The sequence below is a fragment of the Vipera ursinii genome (genome assembly GCF_947247035.1).
Source record: "Vipera ursinii genome assembly, chromosome: 1".
In the NCBI taxonomy this organism is placed as follows: Eukaryota; Metazoa; Chordata; class Lepidosauria; order Squamata; family Viperidae; genus Vipera; species Vipera ursinii.
Window position 1 is genome coordinate 335,259,856 of NC_139512.1, and position 13,369 is coordinate 335,273,224.

At 41.4% G+C, this 13,369-nt stretch overlaps 1 protein-coding gene across 1 annotated transcript in view; it reads right to left on the bottom strand.

The window, feature by feature from the left end:
• Positions 1-521: 521 nt before the first annotated feature.
• LOC310639189 (cGMP-dependent protein kinase 2-like) overlaps positions 522-13,369 on the bottom strand; it is a 38,588-nt gene continuing 25,740 nt past the window's right edge. Inside the window, exons 14-21 of the mRNA XM_083360698.1 lie at positions 11,288-11,430; positions 7,036-7,125; positions 5,247-5,388; positions 3,991-4,154; positions 3,423-3,539; positions 2,379-2,441; positions 738-813; positions 522-634 (exon numbers count right to left, since the gene is read on the bottom strand). Of these exons, the coding sequence (XP_083216824.1) occupies positions 548-634; positions 738-813; positions 2,379-2,441; positions 3,423-3,539; positions 3,991-4,154; positions 5,247-5,388; positions 7,036-7,125; positions 11,288-11,430 (882 nt within the window). The 3' untranslated portion in view covers positions 522-547. The remainder of the gene's footprint in view (positions 635-737; positions 814-2,378; positions 2,442-3,422; positions 3,540-3,990; positions 4,155-5,246; positions 5,389-7,035; positions 7,126-11,287; positions 11,431-13,369) is intronic.

Below are 13,369 nucleotides of genomic sequence, written 5' to 3' on the forward strand. Positions count from 1 at the left end.
CTTTAAAGAAAATGTGGCCAAAAAACGTTGCCCACCTAAAGAGGGCACCATCTTTAAGGACTGAAAGTAGAAAACAATTGGAATCCAGAGTGGAGATCAGCCGATCGCCACCCAACCCCACCCCCCAGCGCGTGCGCGCACACACACACACACACACTCTGCAGCCATGTCTGATTCACAGAAAGGAGGCTCAGGCTGTCCCCTGAATGTATTTATTCCCCACACTGAGCAGCACAACACAGGAAGACAACCATCCTCACTCACAGTGACTTTGCCCACTGCAATAATCTGTCGGAGAACCGAAGAGCAGTGGGGAGCGAGACAACAGGAGGGGCAGTCTAGTCTCTGCCAAGCACTGAACAGAAAGGTAGAAAGGCAAGAGGACAGCAAGGCAGCAGGCCCCTCTTCAGGGGCATCTGGTTGTGGGAGTGGGAGAAGTTGCTGGGGTGACTCGCGTCTCTCAGCGATGCCTCCAAAAACCCATCCAGTCCACGGGACCTATAGGGAGATGCCTCTGGTCAGGCCTTTCCCCTGCAGTCCCAGAACCTCAGAAATCTTCATCCCAGCCGGAGAACTCCTCCTCAGGCAGCTGCCGTGAAACAGAGTACCGCTTGAAATTGGTGTAAGGAAAACCCTGGAGGAAGAGCAAGAAACAAAGAGTAGAAACGGGAGCAGCTTCCCAACCTGTTTGGTATGGGAAAGCAGGAGGAAAGTGCTCTTGAAGGCCATTTTCATACCTGCTTGAGCAGCACTGTGGTGGGAGCCTCAATCTGACGCAGCGCTAGCTTCTTCCAGGAAAGGGAGTTGAACCACCTGAGGACAGAAGTGGCTATGAACTGCAAGCATCTGGACCAGGGGTAGGCAGCCTCGGCTCTTTTATGACTCATGAACTTCAAGTCCCAGAATTCCTGAGTCAGCTATGCTGACTCAGGAATTCTGGGACTTGAAGTCCATGAGTCATAAAAGAGCCGAGGTTGCCTACCCTTGATCTAGACCAGTGTTTCTCGTGGCTGGCTGGGGAATTCTGTGAGATGAAGTCCACACATCTTAAAGTTGCCAAGGTTGAGAAACACTGGTCTAGAGTACTAGGATCCAAAGCCAGATAAATGAAAGCGGCTGCACATCCTGCAGTTGAGCACTTAGATCCTATTGACAATTCTCACATTCCCCCTAGCCATAGAGCAAAAATGTTCTAATAACCTTTTTAATGCTGTATTTTTAAGATATTTCCTTCATGTTACCCATAATTCATAGCTGAGGCCACCTAAGGGTTATGCAGCTGTTCCCATCACAGCATTTTTCGTCTTGACATAATTTTTGCCATAAATACAATCTAGTCAAGGAGAGAAGCAACCTAGAACTAAGGAGAAACTTCCTGACAGTTAGAACAACTAACCAGTGGAACTACCTGCCTCCAGAAGTGGTGAATGCTCCAACACTGGAAGTTTTTAAGAAGAGACTGGCCAGCCATTTGTCTGAAATGGTATAGGGTTTCCTGACTGATCAGGGGGTTGGACTAGATGACCTCCAAGGTCCCTTCCAACTTCTTCTTCTTCTTCTTCTTCTTCTTCTTCTTCTTCTTCTTCTTCTTCTTCTTCTTATTATTATTATTATTATTATTATTATTATTATTATTATTATTATTATTATTATTATTATTATTATATCCAGAAGCTCAGATACATTGGCCACTTTGGACCACTGCTGACATGCCCCTCCCTCTTTATCCCTGGACACTATCCCCAATAACCATTTTGATACAAGCTTCAAGAAAAAGTGGGCACTTGTTCAGGTAATGCCAGGTTTTTCATAGGATTTTTATACTTCTGGATTTAGCACTCCTTGGAAGATTGCTAGATTAATTTTCTGAATTTAACATTAGAGCAGCAGACTCCAAAAAAAAGGACTAATATAGAGTATTAGCACTGATGATGTTACCTAGTTTGGTAATGAAACTTCTGCAAGTAAACAACCAAGTTCAGAGAGCATCATGGATGCCACACTTCAACCCTGAGCTACAAACATTCACTTCTGTGAGGATATTTAGTCTCAGTCAATGGGCCATATGCAAATAAGAAACCACCACAATGCAAAGAACAATGATCTGATCAGTACCTTTGCATACTCAAATACTTCTCAAAAACAGTTCCGTAGGTTAAATGAGCATTATGCCTTTGAGTGAAAATAGGAAAGATGAGCATCTGGAAATAGATTGATCCCAACTTCTGTACATTTTGAGTTACTCCTCAACTCCATCCTATTTTCCTATAGAATGTGGACCTTTTTTATTACTCCTGTGCCACCTTTTGGCAAAGACAGGGTTCTGCAATTTCAGCTGGTAACTTTTCTCTGTCCAGGATTCTTCCTTATGAACGTACCTGTGCTTCCGAATGCCCCGGATCCCATTGCTGGTATTGCCCAGTCTTTGACCTGGTCGACGCCTGCCAAGGGGGAAGGGAGGGAAGAAAAAACAAACCCAGGGTTTTCTTAGCGGACGTCTGGTGGGATAAGTTGGTATAGAAGATGTAATGAAGTGACTGGATTCTTTTTTTCTACAAGAAAAGGTTTATGACTTTTTAATTTACTAAACAAAAAGGAGGTGATGGTACGGGGTTGGGGGAGTGTCAGGATAAAAGTGTATAAAATGATTAGAAGAGACAGGAGTGATGTTTTCCTCGCACCTTTAAAATATTAGCACGTGTGTTTCTGACTCCCGGCAATTGCCTGGAAAAATCCTTACAGTTTTCTTGGCAAGGTTTTTTGAAAGTGGTTTCCCATTGCCTCCTTCCCAGGGGTAAAAGGGAATGGCTGGCCCAAAGTTCCCCTGCTCATGTTGTACCTAAGGTGAGACTCACGATCTCCTGGTTTCTAGCCTGAGGGGGCCCTTGGTGCTCCCTGAGCCTTGCTTGTTTTCTTGCAGACATTTCATTACCCAAACTAGTGATGCTTTGACCACCACACGAAACTGCCTCTCATTTATAATACTAGAAGTAGGGATTGTTTTAGCGGAACAGTAGGAAATTCAAGATGCCTCTGGATATCACCCATAGATTATCTTTGGTTTTACATGGGAACCTTTCAGGGGCACAATGGGCATTTAACCAATTCTAAATACAGTGTCCTTTTTATGTTTATGCTTCTTGGAAGAGGTGACCAGGGGCCTAGACTGTTCACACTACTGGGGTTATTTTGCTTTTGCTAAATTGTAGTTGACACAGAAACCACAGATTAATCTGCAAGCAGGAGAAGTACCATTATTAAAGCTCTCATCTACATTCTCCATTACGTTCTCACTACGCCAATTTCTCTTCTTTGAATTAGGTTGAGCATGGTTACCCACCTGATTCTTTCCTTCATTTTTATTTAGTACAGCCCTGTCTGCTCTCACGTTGACTGGAATGAATGTCAGCAGGGCGACATACCTGCAAAGCTTGGCTACAAGGGAGCATGCAGCCTCACTGACAAATGCAGGGAAAGAGAAGACACCACCCATGATCCTGCTGTATATCTTTTGAGGTTCAGTACTGTGGAATGGTGGTCTAAGAAGGAGAAGAGAAAAGAAAAACATGGATATATAGATACTACCATGGGACAGACCCAGCCACTTCCTCACAACCAGAAGTTCCTCCTCAATGAAACTCACTCTTCCGCTTGTCTAAATAGCATGATGGTGTATCACCAGAAGGAACAGTCCTTGGTATGTCCCAGCACCAAGTGTAATTGAATCTCTACCACTTCTGCCTGTACTGTCAGCCTGGTCAACTGGGCTCTAAGCAAATCCAATAATGGCTCTGGCACCACATTCAGAATTTATGGTGCATAGTTGATGCTTTGTCCCTCTTTCCCCAGGTCTTGCCAATTCTTTTTCCCAACTTCCCCTCCCTCACCAATTACTTCTAGGAGAGAAGAAGGGAAGAAGATGTGCTAGGAAGTAGTGTGAGTGTCCCATTGCTATGCTCAATGCCTGAAGAAATGCAGAGACAGGCTTACCGTCCTACAAGCATTTCAAAGATGAGCACACCAAGTGTCCAGAAGTCCACAGCATAATCATGTCCTTCATGGCGCAAGATCTCAGGGGCCAAGTATTCAGGAGTCCCACAAAAGGAGTAAGTCTTCTCTCCACGTCTGAGTGCCTTGGCAAAGCCAAAGTCCACCTATAAAAAAAGCAGGGGGGAGTAGTAGTTAGGAATGGAGGACAGAAAAAATGACACTTGTTCTTCAGATGAGTCCCACTGCCCCCATCAACCTATATGTATATCAAGCTGGAGTTCCAAAATCTTTTGATTCAGAAAACAATGCAGAATTCTAGGGATGACCAACAACCTACATTACTTTAAAAATAAAATAAAGGGAAGAAGTGGAAGAGAGGTCAGGCATTGGTGGGACAGTAAACTTTTCTATTTAGAGATATTCTTTTAAAAAAAAAACTACTTAACTGCACCAGTGAAGAAAAGCAAAAGAGAAAGCAATTTTCTCCATGTAGACTTGAGCTTTCCTGAAGATTTAAACCTGGCCGTTGTGGAAAGGACATGCACCAGGGACCCCGATAGCACGTGTACCACCCCCAAAACTGGAAACTGAACCTCCAAAAATAAGTAATAGGGTCAGGGTGAAAGCTATATTTAATTTTATTTCATTGATACTTAAATGTAATTAAAAGTGAAAATAGTTTATGATTTTTCCAGGTGCGTATTTAATAATATTGTTTTATCCGTCTATCACATTGCAAATTACAATTTGGGAATTACTTTTGGCGGTCACTAGGAGTTACATTCCAGGCTGAGATTTCACTGTATATGCCCTGAAGCCTCAGACTGTACATTTTTGAACTCACAGGGCAGATACAGCTGACTTGCTGTTTTTCAGGCAGATCCACTTTCAGAAATGGTCCAGGGGGAAAAAATAAGAAAAAAGCCACACACATCCAATGGGTAAATTCAGAGACGTTTTATATGGGAATGGCAATAGAGGGGGCCTCATATCATAGTCTATCAATGGAAATCCACACATCCTCATCAGCTCATGGAAAGAAAAGTCACTGGTGTTTGTTTTCTAGGAGCAGGTTGGAGGGATAAAGCAGCAGGAGAATCCACAAATGTCACCATTGGAACAGGACACCTGGGCTGGATAGCACTGATGCCATAGCTGAAGAAGAGCATGAAATCTGGACATCAATGTCATTTCCAGCTGTTTTTCAGCATGGCAAATAATCAGCCTAGGGCTGCTGTGTGAAAAATGCTTTATACCAGTTTTACATAGCCCTTGGCATCCAACATGAGATTCTCAGGCTTCAGGTCACGATACACAATGCCCTGTCCATGCAAGTAGTCCAGAGCCTCAACCACACAAGCAGAACAGAAGATGGCCACAGGTTCTGAGAAGTAGCGGCTGGAAATAAAGAAAGATTTAAGTGGTAGAGTTTATATTACTGGCTGTTCTCATGCAACATACTTAACCCAGGACAATCATAGATCTAGTGACTGCATTTGATTCAATATATTGTGCAAATCCAGAACATGGATTAGTTCAGTGAGTACAAATAATCCCAGATTCAGTCCACATTATCTCCAGTTTGAACCAGGAAAGACCCTATGTACCCTTCCAGATTGCTGCTCCTTGATGTAGCTTAAGCAACTTCCTTCATGGACAGGGTGAAGTGGGAAGCTGCTTCATCAGCTCCATCTTTTATCTACTGCCCATCCCTCACAAGCAATTGTATGACAGGCCTCACCCCACTCATTAGACTAGTTAGAGTGGAATTGGGTTTTCATGATTAAGCAAATTGTGTGGAGCTTCCTATTATTTTAGAATGTTGTTTTATGAGTACATTAAACCATGATACAATTTTTCTTTAGGGGTATAACATGTTTCAGGGGACAGCAATTGCCTGCATACGTACAACCTTTTGAGTTATTCCAACAAACTAAGCCATAAAAAAATATAACCAAAGTTCACACTAAGAGTCATATGTTAGTTCTTTATCGCAGGGCTTTTCAACCAGTGGTATGGGTACCACCTGTGGTACATTGGCACCTGGCAGGTGGTACGCGACCATCCTAGAAAAGTGGTAGTGGGGGAGGGGAATGAGCTGAACTGGTGGCAGCACCGCACAAGCCTGAGCAAGAGATGCTGGAGCCGCAGGGCTGTCAGGGCTCAATGGAAGTGCCAGGATCAATGCCAGGCTCCAGCTGGAGCTGGGTGCTGATCCTGGCACTTCTGCTGAGCCCAGAAGAAGCGCCGATCAGCTGGAATGTTGCAGCATCTCCAGGGTGATTTACATTCAGATGCTTGGCAACTGATTCATATTTATGATGGTCACAGTGTCCCAGGGTCATGTGAAGTAACCAAAACCTGCTGCAACCACCCAGCAGACGGGGGGAATAAAAACCAAACAACCCCCCAACCCACAGGGACAGAAGGAAGAGTGCCGCCGGGGGGGCAGGCAGGTGTCTTGCTCAGCTGTGGCTTGGGGGGCACTTTTTTCGTTGCCATTGTAACTTTGAACAGTCACTAAGTGAACTGTTGCAAGTCGAGGACTACCTGTACTTCATCACTTTTCCCCCCTTTTTTTTGGTCATCAAGTTTTTGACACCTTGCTTGGCGACTGGTGCTACTCGGATGTTGCCATATCCTAAAAGTGGTACAATGGGTGAAAAAGTTGAAAAGCTCTGCTTTATCGGACTTGGTCCAATTGTGCTTTGTTAGCCAAGTTGTAAGATTCAATACGTTGTGTGAACCCAGCCAATGTCTACATGAAAAGCTTGAAATCACCCAAAAGTTAGATGGTGGTAAGTACTTAAGGGCAGCATAGAGAAGACAATGCACTCTATGGGACTTTTCCTTGGCACTGGAGCTATGGGCCTGAAGTATATATCCTAAGTGGAAGATATATTTTGTGGGCCAAGAAGCAAAACTAGCAGCTCCCACATTAGCAGTTTCTTATGGCCCACAACCTCCTTGACCTTGGAATAACTGGTAAAGACATGCAGGTGATCATTTTCTGTCCCACCCTGCCCAGGTCCCCTGAATTCATACACTTCTCGCAGCTTGGCCCATAGTTCGCCTCCTTGACAGAACTCCAGCAGCAGGTAGACATGGCGGCTATCTCGAAAGGTTGAAAAGAGCCTAGAGAGAATAAAAGAGGGTGAAGAGAGATGGACAGAATTAGTCCCAGTGGTAGCAAAACGAACTAAAGCACTTTAGTCTAATCAACAGTGGACAGGACAATCCATATTCTTCCTCAAAGCCCCTTTGCCTTAATAGGCTTCAGGATAGTTTAACGAAGAGAAGGATGAGGGGTCACATGATAGCAGTGCTCCAATATCTCAGGGGCTGCCACAAAGAACAGGGAATCAAGCTATTCTCCAAAGCACCTGAAGGCAAGAAAAGAAGCAACGGATGGAAACTAATTAAGGAGAGAAGCAACCTAGAACTAAGGAGAAACTTCCTGACAGTTAGAACAACTAACCAGTGGAACAACCTGCCTCCAGAAGCTGTGAATGCTCCAACACTGGAAGTTTTTAAGAAGAGACTGGACAGCCATTTGTCTGAAATGGTGTAGGGTTTCCTCCCTGAGCAGGGGGGTTGGACTCGATCAGGGACTGGTTCCGTGGAGATAGGTTTTTCTGCGGACTGGAGGGGACATGGTTTTGTGTGCTGCCTGCATCTCGCGGATGGGGCTTTGCTTGTTTGGGCGGACCGGTTGCTGGCATGCCAAGGCCCAGTATTGGTCCGGGGGTTGGGGTCCCCTGGACTAGATGGACTAGATGACCTCCAAGGATCCTTCCAACTTTACTGTTATTATTATTGTTGTTGTTGTTATTGTTACTACTGTTATTATTGTTATTGTTATTCTCTCTGCAAAAGCCATCATGCTCAGAGAAAGCACTTTAACAGGAAGTCATATTAAACCTTGGAGCATGATCAAAAACAATCCCTTCTTTGCTTTTTCAGCTCCTGTAGAGAATGCTCCTCAGGCTATTTTTGCTTTGCAAAAGCATTTGACCATCTCCACAGCTGGAACAGACTACGGTATGTTGTTTTGTTGCATTTGACAAGATCAGTGTTTCTCAACCTTGGCAACTTTAAGATGTGTGAACTTCAACTCCTAGATTTCCCCAGCCAATACAAAGCAATAAAAAAGAGTAAAATGCACAAGTACAACACTATTAACATCACATTTGCTGAACGGAGTAAGTTCTGTGTTTCTTGGCCACTATGTAAATGAATATATGGAATATAAATAATACATTAAGCATTCTACAGAACCCTAGGGTTAATTCAGTTCAATTACTTATGAAAATCCAATGCAACTCTAAGTGCCATATGAACATAAATTATCTTCCAATCTTCAAGGTAGTTGCAACCATAATAATTTCAGTTTGTGAGGGTTTTTTTCTCCATATTTCCCTAATTTATTGTTCCTTCTCAAGCTGGGATAGACAGTCAATATTATAGAAGAACCTAGGTAACTTTTAATCTGTATGGACCTCAACTCCCAGAATTCAAATCCCACTCCTTATTAGCACTGATGATGTTACCTTTTTTTTGGATAAATTTTATTAGTTTTTATAGGGTTAGGAATAAGGTGGGGTTGGGGTTGGGATTTGGGTTTGGGTTAGGGTTGGGGTTGGGGTTTTCCAAATAATATTCTCAATATTCAGCAAACAGCATAATGTCTAGGTTCATGAGCTTAACAAACAATAATAGATAATAGATATCATAAACAATGTTAATTAATCACTCAATAGTCTTTTTCTTGCTAATATATATTCAAAGTTACATATCACATTCCTTTCTCTCTAACTCATTTTTCTAGACATTGATAAAAATTATCCCATGTTCTAAAATACACTGAGTCTTCTTTCTCGTTTATCTTTAAAGTCAATCTATCTATTTCTGCAAACTCTAAAATTTTCTTAATTAGTGCTTCTTCAGCTGGTAAATTTTCATTTTTCCAATGTTAGGCAAATACAATTCTTGCTGCCATTAGTATGTGTAGTATTAAATATATGCAATCTTTCTCATAATTTGCTCCTATTGTTCCTAACAAATATAATTATGGCTTAAAGTCTATTGTTTTTTAGTCATTTTCTTCAACCATAAATGTATTTTAACCCAAAATCTTTTTGCTTTGGGGCATGTCCACCAGATATGATAATAAGTACCTGGTCTCTGTTTACATTTCCAACAATTGTTTGAAGTATTTTTAAACATTTTTGCTAATCTCACTGGTGTCATATGCCATTTTATATAAGTTTTCTTTATATGGCACTGCTTTAGTTAATTTAACATTTCTTTCCCATAACTTTTGCCAATCTTCTAATTGTATATTATATCCAAAATTCTTTGCCCATTTTATCATTGTTTCTTTTATTTGTTCTTCCTCCATCTTTAAGTTTAACAGAAATCTATAGAATTTCTTAATCAACTTTTAATTCTGTTTTTAACAGTATCTGATCAAAGTCTATCTGTTCTTTATAAAATCCCATTGTTTTAACATCTTTTTCATATCTTGTTTGAATTTGCAGATATGGCTACCATGCTAAATCAATACCTTGTAATTCTTGTCTGTCTTTCAATTTTCCTTCAACTTTATTGTAGTTAATTAAATTTGGGTAAGCAAAAGCTTCCATTGTTGAAAGCCATTCAGGTATCTTAATATAATTTTTTTTTCTTTTATTTTTTCCCATTCTGAAAGAAGTGCATTCCTTATAAAATGGTTTTGAAAGTATCTATGTATTTTATTCTTACCATACCACAGAAAGGCATGCCAAACAATTTGTAGGTCCTGCCCCTCTAGGTACAATAGTCTTTTGTCTCTAAGCATTATCCATTCTTTAAGCCATATTAAAAGGAAAACAAAAGATATACCCACTGCTAAATAAAAAAGGACATAGTAACAGACAACAAGAAAAAGACACAGTTGATCAACCATTAACAGAAATCCATCTTCTCCAATAAGAGAGTTTGTCTTTCACATTTTAAACTTAGCAACTTCAAGATGCATGAACTTCAACTCCCAAAATTTCACAGCATAGTGGTTCGGGAATTCTAGGTGTAGAATTCCACACACCTTAATGTTCGCAAAGTTGAGAAACACTGGATTAGATGTTTCCCTTGTATCTCATTCACCATTATAGGAATTTGAGGATCCTATTAATCAAGGGGGTGGCTTTTTTTTTTACAAAATCAATTGATTTTTATCTTGTCTTTCCTCTTAGCTGCTTTCTTTCAGACTCTTACAAGCCTACCCAAGCAGTCTATTAAAAAGATCACATCAAACAAGTCAGAAACAGTGTTGACTAATGGTCTTGTACTTTGGGAGCTGATATAGCAACTATTACCCTTTTCTTTGAATATTACATCAGTCTAATGAGACTAACTGTAATGTACTAGCTTTATTTGCTGTAATTACTTGCTTATGTTTAAATCGTTTGCTAATGGCTGAATTCACTTGCATGTTTGTAATGGTTGCTGGGCTGAACTAGACTGGCTGTCTCCAGCCGGTTAAGTAGGTTTTTGGGCAGGAAACTGCTGCTTTAAATCTATTGGTCGCCACCTAGAGGCCAACTGGATAAATAGCTGCGCAGCAGCTATTAGATCGCTTCTGTTATGTTCTGACTCTAAATAAAGTCAGTTGCTGTTGGAACCCTCCGTCTCACTCAATGCCTGCAAGAACTGAATACACAACACTAACCACCAAAAATATATCCAATGAAATCTCAATTCTGAGGCTGATTTTATGCTGCAAATCTCATGACTGAAATACCTAGTCCAGCTTTTGTTACTTCTGGAGACAGCCAGTTATCACCCATCTTTGTACTATCTTGCATGATGACATTTTCTAAAATCTTGCCCACTCATTTGCATCAGTATGGATGGCTTTGCAAAAGATGTTATCCAACTATGGATTTGGATTTTTTTTCAAAATGGAGGAGTTATGTTTGCTTTTACATACTAGACAAGATCTTTGCAGGGTCCTCGTTAAATATCCCCAGTTCTCTTGTCCAGTTAGCATCATTGAGAATGGTATTAGCCTTTGGGGGTCATAGTAGCTAGGGCTACTATACCTTGGCTCAAAATTTTGGACAACCTCTAGACAACAAGAACGAGTCCTAATGATTATCCAGATTTATGATAGTCTTCATTGAGGCAGCTAAAAAGCTTCAGTCTGGCCATTGAAACCTGGGCCATGATCGCTGCCATCTCCGCAGTTCCAGCCCTCAGCTCATGCCCACCCCAGTTCATCCTTCCTTTTTTCCTTCCGCAGCATGGCAATTCCAACCTGACAATGAAGGGGCAGCGGCTTTGCTGCAGGACTTTCTTCTCCATCAGAACATGGTCCTGCTGACGCTTCTGCACCACATGGTCCTTCCTCAGGCGCTTGAGGGCAAAGAAATAGTCCTGGCCCTCCACTGTGTTTCGGACCTGCAGAAGAAGGAAGGTAGCTCAGAAATTCTCACTCCTATGGCCCAAACAGTAAGGTGCCTGAAAACACAGATGTATTTGATGGCCTCCTCTTAGTGAGCAAATGGGAAGATGAAACAGAAGTGGGGCAGAGAGGCTTTATCCAGAAGTGGGAGGTTGAAAACCTTATTCTGTCCTCTTGGAAGCAAAGAACTGGCAATCCCACTTCCAGTAAAGAGGAAACTAACCCGTTCTTCACACCAGCTGCCTGCAATTAGTGCAGGTTCGCATCCCACCAGGCTCAAGGTTGACTCAGCCTTCCATCCTTCCGAGGTAGGTAAAATGAGGACCCAGATTGTTGGGGGCAATAAGCTGACTTTGTAATAATGCCGCTTGGGGGGGGTGTGAAAGCCCTAATAGGCAGGCATATACATAGAATGAAGGCTACTGCTAAGCTTGTAAGCCGCCCTGAGTCTTCGGAGAAGGGCGGGATATAAATGGAATTAAAATAAAAAATAAATAAATTTACTATTTCAATGGCATAAGAATATCATGTCAGCCTTAATGTTTCCTCTTCATTTCATGACAGCTGCTGTATTTTGAATCTAGCCTAAGATTTAAACAACTTGTGCCAATGCTTCTTATATCGCAAGCTCATTTTTTTCCTGCTTAAACATAAAGCTAGATTTCTAACTTTATCATGGTACTATGCTGCCTTTATGCAATGATATGTTCATGTGACTAGATCAGCCTTTATTAGTCATTGGTAGATTCCCAGAGGGGTAGCTCTCTTAGGTGGCAAGGTGGGAAATTCATGTAATTAGCTTCTTCAAAAAAAAATCCCCCCACTACCCATGAGGCTACTTCATTTTGTTAACTAGCTAGGACTGCAATGAAAGTCAGATCATCAAATCTCTATCCCCCAAAGCCATTAGGAACATATTTCTTATTCCATTATCAGTTTCCTCCCAATTAAGCTGACCCCCCACTGTTAAAACAGCATCTTCACTTTGCTGCAGATATGGGAAGATTGCAGGAGTAGCAGAACCGCAAGGTATTTCTTAAAGGGCCAGCAGGCAGCAACTCCTAGCATAGACCAGTAGAAGTGGGGAGATGAACAAAGCTTAACTAGCAGATCCAAGGTGTTCCAAGAGCTTTCTTCTCTCCAAATGCTCTTGGGGGCATCTCTGTCAATTGCTCTTTAGATTGCAGGCTCTTATGTAATGATCACTCTTATTTGCAATATTTCTATATATGAGAATATAGTTTTATGTAGGTGAGTTAAAGACATAATGCTGCCATCCAGAGCATGTTAAACTTGATTAATGTTGATTTTGTTAAGTTTTTGAAAACAGGTTTTCCACTCAGTAGATCCTCAGCTGTCACACTGATGGCATTTTTTCAATTTGCTCAGTCACCGTTTCCATCAAACCTTTTCTAATCCCCACATCCCCACACCTTCATCTATCTACCTTATTTATTTATTTATTTATTTTATTGGATTTCTATACCTTGAACTTCTAATAATCTTCTGCCTAGATTTTGCCACAGCACTTTTGAGCATGCCAGTGTGCTGGGAAGACTGGGTGGAACAGAAACTTCCATGGGACTAATTTCTCGATAAAAAATACCCTTGTTGAACCCAACCAAGACTTATCTTAACTCAATTTTTTTCAGTCAAATGCCTTTGGCATGCTCATAATTCTTGCAAATGGCATTTGGAGGCATGCCGTCTCTCATACAAACTATTAAAGATGAATAGCTGTTGAAATACTTGTCCCTGGGATTTTATCTAATTTCCCTTTAAAGATGTCCAAATTAATGGCTATCGCCATAATCTTGGGTAACGAATTTAAGTAGTCAGTTATACAATGTGTGAAGAAATACCTCTTTGCTTGTTCTAAAGCTACTTCCAATTATTCATTGGATAGCCTTTGATCCTAATACATTGAGAGACTCT